The following is an 18,528-nucleotide window of genomic DNA, read 5'->3' as shown; positions in this document are numbered from 1 at the left end:
GCCTTTTCTAATGATGGCTGCCAACCGCACCCGCAAGTTTTTTTCCAGAGCTACGATTGGTAGAATCTGAATTACTCACGACTTCGCACCAAATGATTTCCATCCCTTCGGACTTCTAAAGGAGCACCTGGCTTGCAAGTAATTTGCAACCCATGCGAAGTGCAGCACGTTGACGTTTGCTGGTTGAACGCATTTGACACCGATTTCTGCGATGCTGCGACAATGCTTATACAATTGAGTGATTATGTGTGAAAGTGATCCGTACAAAAGTCTTCTTATTTGTCATGCATGCATCTAAGTAAAAAATAAAATTATTTATATAGGACTGTTGTTACCTTATCTTATTTTATTATTATTTTTTGAAAATATTTGAAGGAGTGAAGGCTTCATACAATATTATCCATTACGGCAAGCAGTGCCACTGGTTTTAAAGAAATGAATATTTCTTTAAGACCAGTTCACTCTCATACACACTCGCATCCAGAAGTATGTGTAACGGGGGGTTATCGCTAATAAGATTAATATTATATTGCGCGTATTAATAACAAAATTTTAGTAGTACATAAAATAAAACTGGAATCAATTAAATATTAAAAAAATTTTGGATTGCATAAGATCCAGTAGTGTGTTGTAATTTATATCACTCACTACTGAAAAACTTTCGAATGGATAAATATTGCCTACTACCAGACACTGGCGGGAAGGCAGTATTAATGAACTATATATACATAGCCTTGTTACAGTATACCAAACATGTAGAGTGCAATAGAGGGGTAAAGCTAGCAGCACAAATGGACCAATTAAAATAGAATGTTGTGTTTTTTCCCCATTTATAAAGCGGACGACATTTCTATACTATACGAATATACAGATATACATATACAGATATATTATGAACATGTTTTTCTAGGCGCATGTCGCCTATAATCCTTACCGGCGACGAATTTTTTACTGTTAGCATCAAGAATCTGGACTGGATTTTTTGCAGTCGCAAAAAATCTAGACTTTAAAATACAAAAAATCAACAATTTTAATTTTATTGCTTCCCAGATAAATAAGATAGTCTGGGATGCCTATATTATTATTAACCTTTCCAAATATATATGAGCAAAAAGCTCAGTCCTTCCTACTTAAATACTATTTGTAAAATATGGAGATCAACTCATACCTTTTTATAGGAAGTACTTCGGCCAGACGCTTTAATTAATCCAATTAATACATTATATAAAACTAAATTTATGACACGATATTATGGTTTAAAATTGTTAAAATATAGGGGTTTCTTAAAAATAATCCTGTATTCAATTTCCATTATCTACCCACTGCCAAAAGGAAGAGCAAAGCGAAGCCGATGCACTTGATACCCACTAAAAACTAAACCAACCAGCAATAACGGACTGGAAATTGAAGTTTTTAGTGGGTTGATGTGCATCGGCTTCGCTTTGCTCTTCCTTTTGGCAGCGAATAGATAATGGAAATTGAATACAGGATTATTTTTAAGAAACCCATAGATATTAACAATTTTAAACCATAATATCGTGTCATAAATTTAGTTTTATATAATGTATTAATTGGATTAATTTGATGTGAGCGTCGGGCCGAAGTACTTCCTATAAAAAGGTACGAGTTGATCTCTATATTTTCCAAAAAAAAATTACTATTAACCAAATGAAGAACATAACAAATTTTACAGTACAGTATTGGTAAACCACTACTATAGTAAACCTTTGCTTTAATGAACCACGTCCACTGAACTAAGCTTTTCGTCCTTATGAGACCTGATGATATTATTGTCTCAGTCTAATGGTCTCAGCCAAAGTTAAAATATTTTTATAATAAAGCAGAGTGTCAGGGAGAAGGAAATTGCTCACTATCGTCTTCCATAGTCCGCTAATGCGAGATTTTACTGTACTATAAAACTGTCATTTCTCAGACCAACTAAAAATAATTTTATACGGTTTCGTTGAACTAAAATACCTTTGTTAGCATTTACCACTCTCCCAACCTTTTTATCATCAAAAAACTTTGACATGAAACCTAATACTGTATACCTTTATGAATATCATTAACAAATATCGAAACAAGGGGATACAATACCTCATGAATGACAAGGTATTACATTTCAGCTAGCTAAAGGATATATCTTGAAATAAGAGGAATCTATCGGATTCAGCGGCTCAATTTATGAATCGGGACTTGTAGTCATAAACGTCAATGACGCCTAAATGTATTTCACAATCAGAATTGCATTGCATGATCTTAGTGTGTGTGTGTGTGTGTGTGTGTGTCCTGGTATCAAGGGTGGCCCCTAGGCATAGCCCATCTCCACCTAGTGGATCCGTATTGAATGTAGGACCTCTGCAAAGGAGCAGCCAATACCTGTGCAGCTGCTGTCTGGTGCCTGTTCCCAGGCGCGAGTAGCCAGGCCTGGTTTTTTATTTTATTTTTTTTTAACCTTTTACATGCCAAAGTGCACGAAATCCCGCACCCACTGGAGGTAGTGCAATACCAGTGGGTCCCCGCTATCCCGCTCACAGGCTGCCCAGGCCTGGGAGCCCGCAAAAAAAAAAAAAAAAAAAACAAGGCTGGAGCTCCAAAAACCCATTGAAGTCACACAGCCAAGACAAACATTTTTAAAGAGACCTGCAGTTATCAGTAGCATTATATATCAGTTATCCTATTAAGTTTAGCATTAACAAGGAAATAAACTGTTAACATTGATTGCACTATTTACATTACAGTGAGATTTAGCACTCTCTCTGATCAGTTCTAGCAACAGAATTTGAAAATTATTTACAGTCGTTTTTACAGCAATATTAGTTGTTACTTACCAATAGTTACATGTATTTCTGTTTTATACAATTGTAAAGACTGTCCAGTAGTCTAACTGTTCAGGAAATATATTGTCTCATTTAATTTCTTCCCCGGTAGAATCTGAGCTTGTAGAGTATTGGGCGATAGAAGTTCCTCGATGCGATTTCCATGTAGAAAGTTCACACGGTATTCCTGAGCTTTAGGCAGGAGAGGAAGTTCCCAGCATGCAGTAAAGCACTCGCAGTAACACTAGCGTTCTTGCAGAAGGTTTTTCTATACGTATAGCTATAAATTATCAGTCACAGAGCAGAAATTGGAGTTTTTTGTGTTCAATTGGCTTGATGGCATTTCAGATTATTGCAGAATTCATCCTATGGGGAGAAGATCTTATTTTATTTATTTATTTTTTCTTTTTAAATAAGATTTCATGAGAGAGAAGCGTGTTGGGGTGCGCAGAAGTATGGGTATTCTTAACTGTACGTTAAGCAATTATTTATAATTCTTCGAGGTTAGCTTCCTAATAATTTAGGCCCGTTTATACACGTGAGCTTCTTGGAATCCCATCCAGCATCACTTAGAGGAGAAAGGGGTCTACCTGTCATTTCCTCTTGCGTCGATGGCTATCTTCCGATATGTTCTTCCCAAAAGTGAGTTAATCTGGATCATTATGACTCCGCAGTAGAGTTTCTAGCCGCAAGTCTTTTCTTGAAAACTGCCGCAGAGATCTGTTGAAATGTAGTGAAGACATCAGAATTTTCGATGAGCAAATGTACATTATTTTCTGAGAGATTATTTATTTTACTCAGCAGTACCTGTCTTTCATTCGAATAATCATTACATTCAAAGAGAACGTGCTGCGATGTCTCAGATGCTCCGCAGTGACAGAAAGGATCAGGCTCAAGACTCCTTTCGAAGAGTTTAGCCCTGAGCGATCCGTGGCCAGTCATTAAATATGATGTAGTCATGCTAGGCACAAACCATTTTGAGACTGTGGGTAATGATGCGAATTCAACATTTGAAATGTATCTTCGTGTAACCTCACCGTGTTCACTTTCAGCCCATCTTTGCTGCCAAACAGCGGTGAGTTCCTTCCAGGTCTTCGTTTTTCCTCTTTTATTCTGTTCGTAGGTTCGTTTTTTGTTTGTTTCTTTTGTAGGTTCGTTTTTGAGATTGTAGATCATACCCCTGTAGGAGATATAAAGATCCAGAGGCAGGGTTCCTGCTAGAACTTGTAGGGCATTATTCGACACCGTCCGAGGAGCTTGTAGAAGTGTGAGCAACACCGAACGCTGTAATGAAAGCATGATCTTAGCGACCTGACGATCACAAATAAGGCCGAGCTCTTAGGTTCCAGATTGCGAGGTGGATCCTTCAAAGAATTTGTTTAAAATAGTCATCGCCAAGTTCCGAAGAAATATTAGAGCAAAAAATTAGGCAGATGGGAAGAGTAGTAATAACTGAGATTTAACATTGGTATATGCAAAATACTGCAGTGTTTTAAGAATAATATGGGCAGTGATTTAAGAATAATATACCAGTTAGGTGGTACCATACCCAAGGTGGTGGAGAACGAAAGAGACCAAGGGGTATTTGTACAGTCCAACATAAAAATTCCTGAGTAGGACAGACAGGCTGCCAGAGCAGGTAATGGGGTTCTGTCAATGATATACAAGAACTTTCCCAGCAGCGATAAGGAAGTGATTATCCCATTGCATAAGACAATGCATACAGATCTGGAAGCCTCGTTTTAAGAAAGATGTGGACCTCTTGGAACAGGTGCAGAAAAGAGCAACCAGATTAGTCAAAAACATAAAGGGATACTCTTAACACAAAATACTTCGCTTTTGCAAATGGCAGTCCTTGGGAACTAGACACTTGCGAGGAAGCCTGATTAAAGTATTTAAGGCTTTAAATGAATTGAGTAAACGTAATAATAATAGTATTCTAACTCTTTTTCAGACACTCTTACAAGCAGATAAATTGAAATTGAAAAGGATGGCTATAGAAGAGAGGCGCGAAAATTTTCTTTCAGCCAGAAAATAATTGATTGAACAAACTACGTTATCTGGTATTGTGGAAATGGGTAATTTGAATAAATTTAAGAAAGAATTGGACATATTACTAGATGCGATGGGACTTGTTTTATTTTTCTTTCTCCTTTTGGTCGAGTCTATATAAGCTTGTTTTCTTGCATCACTTGCCAATACTGCTACACTACTACTACTACTAATAATAATAATAATAAGTTATGGTGAATTTATTTGAAGAAATGCCTTTAAAAATGAACTGCAGCATGGACTTAAAAATACTTGTCCTGCATTCACATTTTTTCCATCACATATGGGACAAATAAAATTATTGTCTGTTAACAAGAATACTGCTGTCGAAAATTACACCTAAATTATTTCTAAATGTAAATTTTATCGTGATGTGAAAATTAACTAGACTAGTGGTAAAGATTAATCGATGAGATTAACAAATACTGGGACGAGGGTAACCAATGAAAAGATGGCGCAGTATAATATTCTGTAAGAAGCCTTCCTAAAGGCAAAAATAATGGCAACGGCACAAAATATAATATAAAGTAGGAAAAATAAATCGAGAAAGCAAACCAAACTGAAATGAACTGAATAAATAAAGGAACAAAGAATTTTGTTAGCATTTCTCAGAGATTATGAAGAATGCCCAATATACGCATAAAAAATATTGAAGTGGACGGATTAATTCAAGAACTGGAGAACATACAGAAAATAAATTACTTAGATAAGAACAAAACCTATTTAAAAAGGTGAGGCCTATAAATTAAATAAGAATAATATAAAAGAGTACCGAAATGATACGGAAATAACCATCGCCTCTTTCAGAAATAATCAATCCAAACAATCCTACAGAATGAATATTACCATCTCAATAATCAGTGAGAAGACAGAAAGAACGGGCCAGGAATACAATACTTACGAGGGGATGCTGATAAATTCTTAGCCCGTCCCACTTCCAGTTGTTTACAGGTTGGAGAAAGGATGTCAGCCCAAAACGTCAGGAAGAAAGGATGTCAGCCCAGCAGCTGGAGACTGAGCACCTCGCAGGTGCTCAGTCTCCAGCTGCTGCAACTTGCAGAATTTAAGCCTCTCTTGGTAAGGGCACCCCTTTGTTCCTCTCACCAATCCCATTGCCTTTCTCTGTACTCATTCCAGCAACTCTACAACCTTCTTAAAATGAGGCCTCCAGACCTGTATACAGTACTCAAGGTATGGCCTGACCAATCCCTTATACAAAAGGATTACCACCTTGTCTCTGCTAGCAAATTTCCTATATATCATTAACAGTGTAGAGAGGTTACGAAATACCTATTTCTACAGGGTAAAGCACTAGAGGAAATCCATGCTAAGTTAGCGATGTTAGAAGAATACTGTCCATGGTATTCAACCATCAAAAGTTGAAGTGCATCTTCAGTGTCAAAAAACGTTTTTATTTTTTATTTATTTATTTTTTTAATTGAGGATGCAGGGATGACGGGAAGACTAGTTTCCGCAACAGTGCCTGAAAACGTTGATATCATTCATACAATGAGGCATTAGCATTAATTGAGGCATATGATGCAAGAAAGCAAGCTTATACAGCATCAGCCAAAAAAAAAAAAAAAAAACCCCTTACTACTTCACCCATCCAGTCACTCCAAATGTTTGTCTAGTTCAGCCTTAAATTTATTTAAGCTTTCAACTTTCACAACAACAGATGAAGTCTGTTCCAACAATTAACCAGCCGCTGGCTAAAGACAAACTTCGGCACATCTGTTCTACAACTGCCTTTCTTCAATTTGAATCTATGCCCCCTCAGGTTCTTAGTATGAGCAAGCGGAAGTATCCCATCAGCATTGAGCCTGCTCAAGTCATTCAAGGCCTTATACACCTCAATTATACCACCTCGCAGGTGCTCAGTCTCCAGCTGCTGCAACTTGCAGAACTTAAGCCTCTCTTGGTAAGGGCACCCCTTTGTTCCTCTCACCAATCTCATTGCCTTTCTCTGTACTCATTCTAGCAACTCTACAACCTTCTTAAAATGAGGCCTCCAGACCTGTATACAGTACTCAAGGTATGGCCTGACCAATCCCTTATACAAAAGGATTACCACCTTGTCTCTGCTAGCAAATTTCCTATATATCATTAACAAAACCCCATGACCTGCTCTGGCAGACGGTCTGCACTGCTCGGTGAACTTCATATCTGATTGCACAATAACCCCAGATCTTTTTCATTCTCCTCCTCCCTGAGTGTAGTATCACACAGTTGATACGTTTCTCTTGGGTTACTGCTACCCATATGCAGTACTTTGCATTTGTCAATGTTAAACTTCAATGCCAGTTCTCAGCTCATCTGACTAACTTTTCTAGATACTGTTGCAGTAGCATACTGTCTTTACTGTCATTGAAAACTCTGCCAACCTTTGAATCATCTACAAACTTCGACATTAAGCCCGATATACTTTCATCGATATCATTGATAAATACACTAAACAACAAAAAAAACCCCCAAACTATATTTTTAGGCCACCCGAATAATTAAATTCATCTGCCGTGCTGTGTGTCATATGTCTGTTGATTGCGTGTGTTCTATGGTCGATTTGTCTGTTTTGCTGGACGAAAAACCCCAGATTCTGGGGGAAAAAACCTTGATATCTACGCCTGAGACCGACTAACTCAGCCACGGAGTAAAAAAGAAACATTAAAGTTCCTCGCGTCATCGACGGGATTCGAACGCGGGCCTTTTCCACCCGGTGTGGGGAGTACGGTTACGATACCATTGTGCTAGCCACGCAGACACACTAAACAACAATGGACCTAGCACCAAACCCTGAGGAACTCCACTAATGACATTAGTCCACGTAGAGCGGTGTCCATTTATTACCACTCTCTGCCGTCTCCCACTCTACTATCCCTTTATCCATTGCAGAAACTTGCCTTTAATGTCATACCGCTCCAATTTGAACAGCAGTCTTCGATGTGCAATAGTATCAAAAGCTTTCCTGAAATCCAAGTATATGATATAAAAATTATTTTTTGCATCCAGTTCCTTTGTGACCACATCGTAGTATCCAATCAAATTGGTTAGACAAGACTTCCCCTTAACAAACTCATGCTGTGTCTGAACTATTACTGAAGTCTTGTCTAGGTGATCATGCATCACTTCTTTAACCAGTGACTCCATTATTTCCCCCAGAACAGAAGTTAAACTAATAGGTCTATAATTATTTGTGTCACCATTTGAACCCCCTTTGTGAACTGGGGATGTATTTACACATCTCCAGTCCACGGGGACCTCCCCTGAATCTAAGGATGCTCTCATAATAATGGCTAAGGGTTTGCTTACTTCCCTCGCTGCCTCCTTCAATATAACTGTATAGATTCTATCCACCACAGGTGCCTTTTTTATGTTCAACTTCAGTTTCTCCTCCACTTTACTCTCGTTTTTACAAAATCGTTTAGCTCCCTGTTAGAGTTTAGCAAACGTCTGTCGTCCCTTTCCTTACAGAGTTCCTACTGTGTGAATGTAGATGCAAAATACTCATTCGGTTTGTCAGCAATCTGAGCAGGATCATAAACGGTCAAACCACAAACATCAATTGGACCAATCTGATTATCCCCTTCCTTCTTGATTTTACATAAGTAAAGAAGTTTTTGTTGTTTTACTTTGCATCCTTTGCCAAGGATTTCTCATAATGAGCCTTCACTTGCCTAACCTCCTTTGTGACTTGATTACAGACCAGCTTATATCTGTCATAGGCTTCTGTGTCACCTGAAAATTTATATGCATCCCACACATTTTTCTTCTCTACCAAGAGCCTGATTAGTTCATCTGACATCCATTTAGGTCTAAATCTTGAACAGTATGTCTTAGTTGGTATGAAACACCTAGTAGCTTCCAAGATTCATTCCTTGAATGCTTCCTATTTAGAATTTGCTGTTTTTAACATCATCAGTTGATCCCACTGTACAGAATTTAAAAACTGACTGAGAACACTGTAATCACCTTTACGAAAACAAAAACCCTTCCCTTTACCCTTGATAGTAGTTACCTCTTTCAGTAAATCCCACTTCAGCACACTGTGATCACTGCCACCTAGTGGTTCCTTTAACTGCAAATTGTTAATGGATGAATAATCACTGCTGATAATCTGATAAAGAGTATTACTCCCTCTGGTTGCCCTTCGAACATGTTGCTGTAGAAAACAGTTCTCCAATTAATCCACAAAAGCCTTGCTTTCGAGCGAGTGACCAACCCACAAGCTCCAGTCAATATCTGGAAAGTTAAAATCTCACATTACAAGATAGTCTGATTTACTGGCCCACTCTATTTCTCTGCACAATTGTTCGTTGTACTCATCAGAGTCATTCCTACTCTCATTTTTCCTTTCCCAGAATTTATGTTACACCAAACTGACTCAAAATTGCACTGTCCACCCATGTCAACTGGATGCACTTCCTTAAATTTTGTGTGTTTCTTGATGAACATCATAACTCCTCCTCCCCTCCTACGCTGTCTATCCTTTCTGTACACATTGTACTCCCCAAATTCCAATTGTGCACTGCTTATATCTGTGTGACATCATGTCTCTGATATCCCACTAATATCTGCCTTTTATGTTTTGATCAGCACTTCAAATTCATCAAATTTATTTACTATACTTCTAGCACTGGTGTACATGTAAGTATACATGCACCTGTTCTTTCTATTAGTTACCCTAACACAGCCCATGTATTTACTTGTTCCGTGATGACTCCCAGAAGCTCTTGAAATCCTCAGCAACTGCTCTCTAGGCTGCTACTCATTACAATAGAAGCAGTGCAATAATCACTTTCGCCTCTGCTTGTAGCTACTGTTAATCTTTAAGTCTGTGAATCCCCACAAGCTAGCAGTTTTCCGACCCACCTATCACTGCCTCAATAGGATCAGCAAATATTCTTACACCCCTTCTATTTAAGTGTAAACATCCCTATAGAAGCAGTCTCTTCTGTTAACAAAGCACAGACAAGGCTGAGAAAAATTCTACCCCATGAGCCTTGCACAATCCCTCCAAGGCCGAATTGATTGATAAGGCTCTCATCATATACTCTCTCCTATCGTGTCTTTCAAATTTAACCCTAACTCGCGACTTTTTTTCAACGTTGACCTGTACTTGTTAAGTAAATCTGCAGATCTCTTACTCTTAAGGTCATTAGTGCCAATGTACAACAATATCACCTTTTGTGCCCTTAAAAGAGGATATCTGCTCTACAACGTCATTAACTTTTGCCCCCTGGCAGACATACCATGGTCGTGTACCATCCTTGTTGCAAAATATATTTTGCGTCTCCCTGACAATAGGGTCACCGACAATAACTAGCTCCTGTGGGACCAGCTCATTCTGCATTGGAAATTGCCGCTATGTTGCCTAATGCATAAGAATGATCTCTGGCGTTGAGTTGGGCAGCTAAGAGTTTGATGGGCCCTTCATATTAATTTCTTCGAGGGCATCAACCCTACACCTCAAACTCTCACAGACGCCCGTCAGAACGCTGAGTTGGCGCATAATTTCCTCACAGTCTCTGCACCTAGCACTAATAAGTATCACAAAGACATCCTCCTCGGCTATACCATGTCCTGTTCTAGAAAGATTCGCAAACATTTCACATTTTGCACATTTTTTAGACTGTGTTGCATTGGAAAATCACCCTCTTCAGTATTGCCAAAAGTCACAGCACTCTCGCTAATCTCTGCACGTTGCTTTGATGCTCTATTCTGGGTCATGTTCCTTTTAAGTACAATTTAATTAACAATGGAATTTAATAAGATTAATAAATTTTACTGATTAATTGTTAATACTGTGCTAAGCTAACAGATTTCTAATACAGTGCTAAATATTTCGCTATCTAGTTTTACGTTAAACCTTACGCTATCAAGTTCGGGGTACACGTTTACGCTATTCCGTGTCATATAACAATGGTGGCAAGTTACGAATGGTAAAATCTACGGACACTAATTTTTTATTAACTTTGAAAATCTGGATTTGAAAATCGCTATCAAAATTCAAAATAAATTCAAGGAGCTTGACTACTAATTATTAACTATTATTTTTAGGCCACCCTAATAATTAAATTCATCTGCCGTGCTGTGTGTCTTATGTCTGTTAATTGCGTGTGTTCTATGGTCGATTTGTCAGTTTTGCTGGACGAGAGGAGCTTGACTAGGACTATAAAGCTACTTATAGAAAATAATTTAACATGACAATTAAGTCAATGAAACGGCTAAATATAAATAAAAACTTAGCGTTCGCCGGAGCTGCAAAATCTTGTCCAACGTGGATAACCTTGTTCTGAGAGATGAATTTCTGCTAAACGGATAGCAGAAACTAGGCTTGTCCAGTGAACCTGTTGGATAGGTTATTCACGTCATTTTGGACATGCGGAAAAATAATGATGCTCGTTAATACGCAGATCAAAGGATTAATGAGGTCCGCAATGACATTCGATCGGATGGAAGATTAACCATTCAAGCAATTGAGGAGGATCTCTTTTATTTGATTGAGTCTAGGCAATTTTCAATTAGGATTTGGGCACGAAGCGAGTGTCTTCACGTTTGTTCCAAGCATTCTCATTCAGGCTTTCAGACTCTATTCAAAAGAGCGCCGTCCGATTAATTAATGATTCATCTCTTACAAAGTTTATTCACTTTGTCTCATAGACGTTCTGTCTCTGCTGCATGCCTTTTCTATCGATACTTCCATTGTCACTGCTCTTTTGATTTGACATCTATATTTCCCTCTCTCTCTTCCAAACCAGTTCGAATACATTTCGCACACCAGTCAACATCCATTTACTTTCAAACTTACATAACCAACTTTTTTTTCTTCCTCTGTTATCCCTTCAACTTTTGTTTTCTAGAACAAGCTCCTTCACGTGTATTTCCTGAAAATTACAATGCACAGAAATTAAAGTCTAATGTAAACAAGTACAAATCTTTGGTCTTCTCAACCTTACCCATGCAGGGTACTAAGTATCATAGGTTCTAATAACTTTTGTGTTTGGGGTTTTGTTAAAAAAATATATTAATTTGTAGCTATTTAAACTTTTAAGAAACACAGAACCGAATGTAATTTTCTTAATCTAAGTTAAATTCAATACGCGTTTCATCAATCTCTAGTAAATGCTCTACGCTCGGCTGGCTAAGAAACTTCAGATGGAGCCACTGTTGTACAAACAACAATTATTTTAAAAACTCTTAGCTGTTGGAGAATGAAATTCAAATAGCATACGCACCACTCTAAATAATGACCAATTAAACATAATTATAATCGATGTTTGTACAGGTAAATCACGAAGTGACTGATGATAACACGATGTTTCCAGTTGTTATTACAGCCTCTGATTTCGTCACCTGGCTGTAGGTAGGAGGTTAGAAGAGATATAAACATGAGATATGAACGTGAAACGCATATAACAACACGAGCATGAATCTCTGAACTGGACCGTGGCAGTAGAAGTAATGAAACGCTCTGGAGCATACTTAATTATGAAGGAAACGGTCCGCTTCTAGTCACAAGTATTTGATGTTCAAATTTTAAATACGCCAAATAAAACAGTAGCAAGTTCGAAATGAGTTCCTCACAAACTAACAGTATTCAACCATTAATCGTAAAATTTTCCTACTTTTTTCACTTTTATGATTTTTCAATAAAGAAAATTCTCAGTTTGTACTGATATTAAAATAATAATTTATACTTCTATTCCTAAATTATAAACAAACTAAAAAGTTATTTAACTGTCATTCACAAAAATGTTAACTTAATATTTAAATCCGAATACTTATTATAAGAAATCACTGTAAAAAGGACAATATTGAAGGGCTAAGAAATAAATCAACGTTATCAACAATATTCAACTTACCTATAGATCCCCACTCAGGATGAGCCAGGTTGTTGTACCAACCATCGTATCGCTGTTTCTCTGTATGCATATACATTCGCATGGTAAGAGGACCTGAAAGAAGGGTACATTTATGAAAAAACAAGTATGTCAAGTATTATAACTTATATCCAATTAGCATATTAATGTAGAGTATAATTTTTTCATGCCCACAATGCAATGATTTTTGTTATCCCTTTGACCAATAAAATAAAATAAAAGTTTAAGAAACTGAAATCATGCCTGTTTACGGAATTTAAATTATTTTCAGTTAAAACATCTTTTCTCTATAAATATTTTTATTTTACGTATATTCATACCTCCATCTCTTCCATCATTCAGTACGAGTGATGTATTTTGAGGATATGTGGGTATCATCGTGATTTCTAAAACGGTGTTCGCAGGCCGGCCGCTAGATAATCCACCTATTGGTAATTCTCTAGAAGGAATCCGGATCAACTAGTGCATAACTCGCTACCTCTACTCTGCCAGATAGTGACTGGAAGGAGTTTGGAAGAAGTGTATATATTACTAAGACCACGCATATGTATACGTGGTCTCAGTTCCAATCTCAAGATGTCTATTTCCACTGAGTCTGCGACGCCCTACTTCTTCTGACAGAATCCCAATTGTCGGTAGATTAAACTACTGTTGTCCTAATTATTCGCTATACAAATGTACCTATCGCTTCAAAGGTGTTACTTATGCATATTTCCGCTCTGATATTCCCTGTTAGAGACTTAGTAACTTGGAATCTCCTCTTTTTAATCTTCTCTAGCTTAAAATCTCTCTACACAATTCTGTCAAATTCATCTTTTTCCTCTATTTATCTCCAAACTTCACTTATCACTTAAAACTTTCCTAAGAGTGAAGCAATTTTCCTTGCTGATTTTAATGTTCACAACTCCAACTGGCTTCTAGTCACACGGACTACCTGGGCAAGAGGCTGAAGCTTTTGCAATTATTAATGACCTCGCACACTGTTCCACATACCTACCGGAATACATACAATTCCAATCATACAGCCAGCATTCTTTTTCTCAAGAAAGCCATTTCAAGTATACGATCAAAGTGAGTGATCCTCTAGGCACCTCAGATCAAAACTTGGTGACGGTATCTTCTACAATGGAGCCTTTCTCTGGTGGCCATTCTCAGCTTCGTGTTGTGTGGCATTACAGGAATGGAAAATGGAATGATTTGCGAGATTTCCATTCTTATTTTCCTTGGTTCCATTACTGGTTTAAATCTTCTGATGTTAATATTTGCTCAGATCGTGAGTGAAATTATCCTCGTAGGGATGAAGTCCTTTATTCCACACTCCACTTTAAAATCTCGTCCTTTATCTAACTAAATATATTAAGAGTAGGAGACCAGCGGAATTACTTAACAAGTACAGGTCACTGTTGAAAAAAAGCCGTGAAGTAGGGTTGAATTTGAAAGTGTCTGCAATTCTGCCCAGACACGATAGGAGGGAGTATATGATGAGAGCCTTGTCGATCAATTCGGCCCTGGAAAGATTGTGCAAGGCTGAAGGGGTAGAATTTTTTTCAGCCTGGACTGTACTTGTTAACAGGAGAGATTGCTTCTACAGGGATGGGATACACTTAAACAGAAAGGGTGCAAGAATATTTGCTGATGCTATCGAGGCAGTGTTAGGTCGGTCGGAAAACTGCTAGCTTGGGGGGAGACAAAGACTAATGGATTAACAGTAGCCACTGGCAGAGGTGAAAGAGATTCTTGCACTGCTTCTATTGGAATGAGCAGAAGCCTGAAAAACAAGATGCAGGATATTTCAGAGACTGCTGGAAGTCATTGCGGTACAAGTAAACACATGGGTTGTGTTAGGGTAGCTAAGAATAGAAACAGGTGCATGTATACTTGCGTGTACACTAATGCTAGGAGTTTAGTAAATAAATTTGATGAATTTGAGGTATTACTCAAAACATCAAAGGCAGATATTGTTGGGATATCAGAGACGTGGTGTCACACAGATATAAGGAATGCAGAACTGGAATTTGGGGAGTACAACGTCTACAGAAAGGATAGACAGGATAGGAAGGGAGGAGGGGTTATGCTATTAGTTAAAAAACACATAAAATCCAAGGAAGTGAAGCCAGTTGACATCGCTGGACAGTGCAGTGTTGAGTCAGTTTGGTGTGACATAAGCATAGGTAAATCAAAATTGAGAGTAGGAGTGTGCTATAGGCCTAATGACTCTGATGAGTATAATAAGACACTGTACAGGGAAATAGAATGGGCCAGTAAATCAGAGAGTCTTATAATGGGGGATTTTAAATTTCCCAGATATTGACTGGAATTTGTGGGTTGGTCACTCACACACTAGCAAGGCTTTTGTGGATTTATTGGATGATTGTTTTCTACACCAGCATGTTCGTGAGGCAACAAGAGGGAGCAATACTCTTGATCTGATTATCAGTAGTGATTCTTCATGCATTAGGAATCTGCAGATAAATGAACCACTGGGTGGCAGTGATCACAGTGTGCTGAAGTGGGATTTACTCAAGGAGGTAACTACCATCAGAGGTAAAGGGAAGGGTTTTTGCTTTCGTAAAGGCGACTATGATGGTCTGAGACAGTATTTAAATTCTATACAGTGGGACCAACTGATGATGTTACCAACAGCAAATTCAAAATGGGAAGCATTCAAGGAACTAATCTTGGAAGCTACCAGGCTTTACATACCAACCAAGAAATATTGTTCAAGGTTCAGGCCTAAATGGTTGTCAGATGAACTAATGAGACATATGGCAGAGAAGAAAAATGCATGGGATACATACAAATTAATGGGTGACGTGGAAGCCTATGATAGATATAAGTTGGTCTGTAACCAAGTCACAAAGGAGATTAGGCAGGCAAAGGCAGATTATGAGAAATCCTTGGCAAAGGATGCAAAGAAAAACAGAAAAGAATTCTTTACCTATTTAAACTCAAGAAGGAAAGGGATGAATCAGATTGGTCCACTGGATGTTGATGGTTCAACAGTTGAGGATCCAGCTCAGGTGGCTAACAATCTAAACGAGTATTTTGCATCTACATTCACACATGAGGAGTTATTCAGGAAGGGGAATGTCGTAGGTGAAGTAAACATTGGCAGTGAGCTAGATGATTTTCTAATAACTGAGAGGAAAGTGGAGGAGAAATTGTTGAGGATAAACATAAAAAAGGCACCCGGGGTGGATGGGATCTATCCAGTTATATTAAAGGAGGCAGCAAAGGAAGTAAGCAAACCCCTAGCCATAATTATGAGAGCTTCTTTGGACTCAGGGGAGGTACCCATGGACTGGAGATGTGCAAATGTAACCCCAATTCACAAAGGAGGATCAAAGGCTGACACAAGTAATTATAGACCTGTTAGTTTAACTTCGGTTCCAGGAAAATTAATGGAGGCCCTGTTTAAAGAAGCACTGCAGGATCATCTGGACAAGAATTCAGTTATAGCTCAGACACAGCATGGGTTTGTTAAGGGCAGGTCTTGTCTGACCAATTTGATTGGATACTATGATGTAGTCACAAAAGAACTGGATGCAGGGAATAACTTTGATATTATATATTTGGATCTTAGAAAGGCTTTTGATACTGTTGCGCATGGAAGACTGCTGCACAAATTGGAGAAGTGTGGCATTCGAGGCAAATTGCTGCTATGGATAAAGGGATGGTTGAGTGGCAGAAGACAGAGAGTGGTAATCAATGGACACTGCTCAACGTGGACTAATGTTATTAGTGGAGTTCCTCAGGGTTCAGTGTTGGGTCCATTGTTGTTTTCTGTATTTATAAATGATATTGATGATGGTGTATCAGGCTTAATGTCCAAGTTTGCAGACGATACAAAGGTTGGCAGGGTTGTTAAGGACACTACTGATACTATGCTGCTGCAACAGGATCTGGAAAGGTTGAGCAGATGGGCTGAGAGGTGGCAAATGAAGTTTAACATTGACAAATGTAAAGTACTACATATGGGAAACAGTAACCCCAGATCAACGTATCAACTCTGTGGTACTACGCTGACAGTGGTAGAGAATGAAAAGGACCTGGGGGTAATTGTGCAGGCAGATATGAAGTTCTCTGAGCAGTGCAGACGAGCTGCAAGGGTAGCTCATGGTGTCTTGTCAATGATATACAGGAATTTTTCTAGCAGGGACAGGGATGTGATTATTCCCTTGTATAAGGCATTGGTCAGGCCACACCTTGAGTACTGTATACAGGTCTGGAGGCCTCATTTCAAGAAGGATGTAGAGCTGACGGAACGAGTACAGAGAAGGGCAACAAGATTAGTGAATGGAACAAAGGGTTGTTCTTACGAAGAAAGGCTTAAGTTTTGCAAATTACAGAGCCTGGAGACTAGGCATCGCCGAGGTGATCTGATAGAGGTGTACAAGGCTTTGAATGGCTTGAGCATGCTCAATGCCGATGGGATTCTTCCTCTTGCTCAGAATAATCACCTGAGAGGGCATAAATTCAAATTGAGGAAGGACGGATGTCGGATAGATGTGCGGAAATTCGCCTTTTGCCAGCGGGCAGTTGGTTTGTGGAATAGACTTCCATCGCTTGTTGTTGAAGTTGATAGCCTAAACAAATTTAAGGCTCAGCTGGACAGGTATTTCGAACGAATTGAGGGGTGAAATGGGAGTAATGGTTGTTTTTTTTTTTTTTTTTTTTTTTTTTTGGCTGATGCTGAATAAGCTTGCTTTCTTGCATCATATGCCTCTACTAATGCTAATGCTAATGCTAAACCTTGGTGTTCCAATGAATGTGCTAAAGGCTTTTAAGACAAGAATGTTGCATATCACAACTGGCTTGCTCCAGATTCATTTTCTGTCTAAACCAAAGATCGCAACAATTGTAAAGCAGTTACTAATCAGTCAAACAAATTTTTGAACAGGCTAAGAGCAGAAAACTTTCTTTTTGTCCAAACGGTAGGTGCATTCTGGTCTCTTGTCAAAGCTATTGGCCGCAACTTTTGCCCATCCAAGTTCCCATCTCTGTTAAAACCTGATGATTCTGTTGCCACCTCAGCTAATGATAAAGCCGACCTGTTAGTCCTACTAACTTTTTCTTCTAACTCTTATATTGATAATCTTGGTAAACCACCTCCAACCATTCCAAGTATACTCCATTCATTACCTCCTTGTAGTCTTCTGTCAAAAGGATGCAAGAAGAATCCATCTATAGACAAATTCAATGGAAAAGTTTAGTGAAACTGAAGCAGTTGCTCTTGAAAAATCGAAGACTTTTGATGGCGTTTGGCATAATGGCCCTCTAAATAAGTTCCATGTTATCGTTTGCCAACTGATTTTTGTAATTGAATACCCAGTTTTCTCTCTACAGATGAAGGCTCTCTGCTTTGCAACTTCACCAATAATATATATATTTTCTGTTTATACTCCAGCACGACAACCAAATCAGTAGAGTTTACAATAAATCGTCAATACAAATATTTATCGTATTTAGTAGTCACGGGTTTGAACCCTGGTCCACTCAAGGAGGGCGTGCTATGCACTCTCGCTCCTGACTACTAGGCTACGTCAGGCCTAAATCCTGGTGTTCACCAAGGTTTTCTTTCTTTCTCCCAATCTTTTCCTCTTGTATGTTAATGACCTTTTTAGTGAGTGGAATGGAATCCTATCCACAGTCTTGCTGATAATATCATATTACTTTGCACTTTGCAGTTGAGACGCTTGCCCTGCGCAAACAGCTTCAACTTCTACTGATCTCAAGGCGATTCTCCAGTCGGGCAAAGATAACTTAGTTAATTCCAA

General features: G+C 38.5%; 1 protein-coding gene across 1 annotated transcript in view; it reads right to left on the bottom strand.

Moving 5' to 3' along the window:
• LOC150091061 (dual oxidase-like) overlaps nucleotides 1-12,803 on the bottom strand; it is a 299,603-nt gene extending 286,800 nt beyond the window's left edge. Inside the window, exon 1 of the mRNA XM_090381506.1 lies at nucleotides 12,734-12,803. Coding sequence (XP_090237632.1) covers nucleotides 12,734-12,803 — 70 coding nt within the window. The remainder of the gene's footprint in view (nucleotides 1-12,733) is intronic.
• Nucleotides 12,804-18,528: the final 5,725 nt, after the last annotated feature.

The sequence above is a fragment of the Mastigoproctus giganteus genome, chromosome 1 (assembly GCF_048544385.1).
Source record: "Mastigoproctus giganteus isolate SK-2022 chromosome 1, ASM4854438v1, whole genome shotgun sequence".
NCBI classification, from domain to species: domain Eukaryota; kingdom Metazoa; phylum Arthropoda; class Arachnida; order Uropygi; family Thelyphonidae; genus Mastigoproctus; species Mastigoproctus giganteus.
Note: the sequence above shows the minus strand (reverse complement) of the source record. Positions and strands in the feature narration are given on the sequence as shown.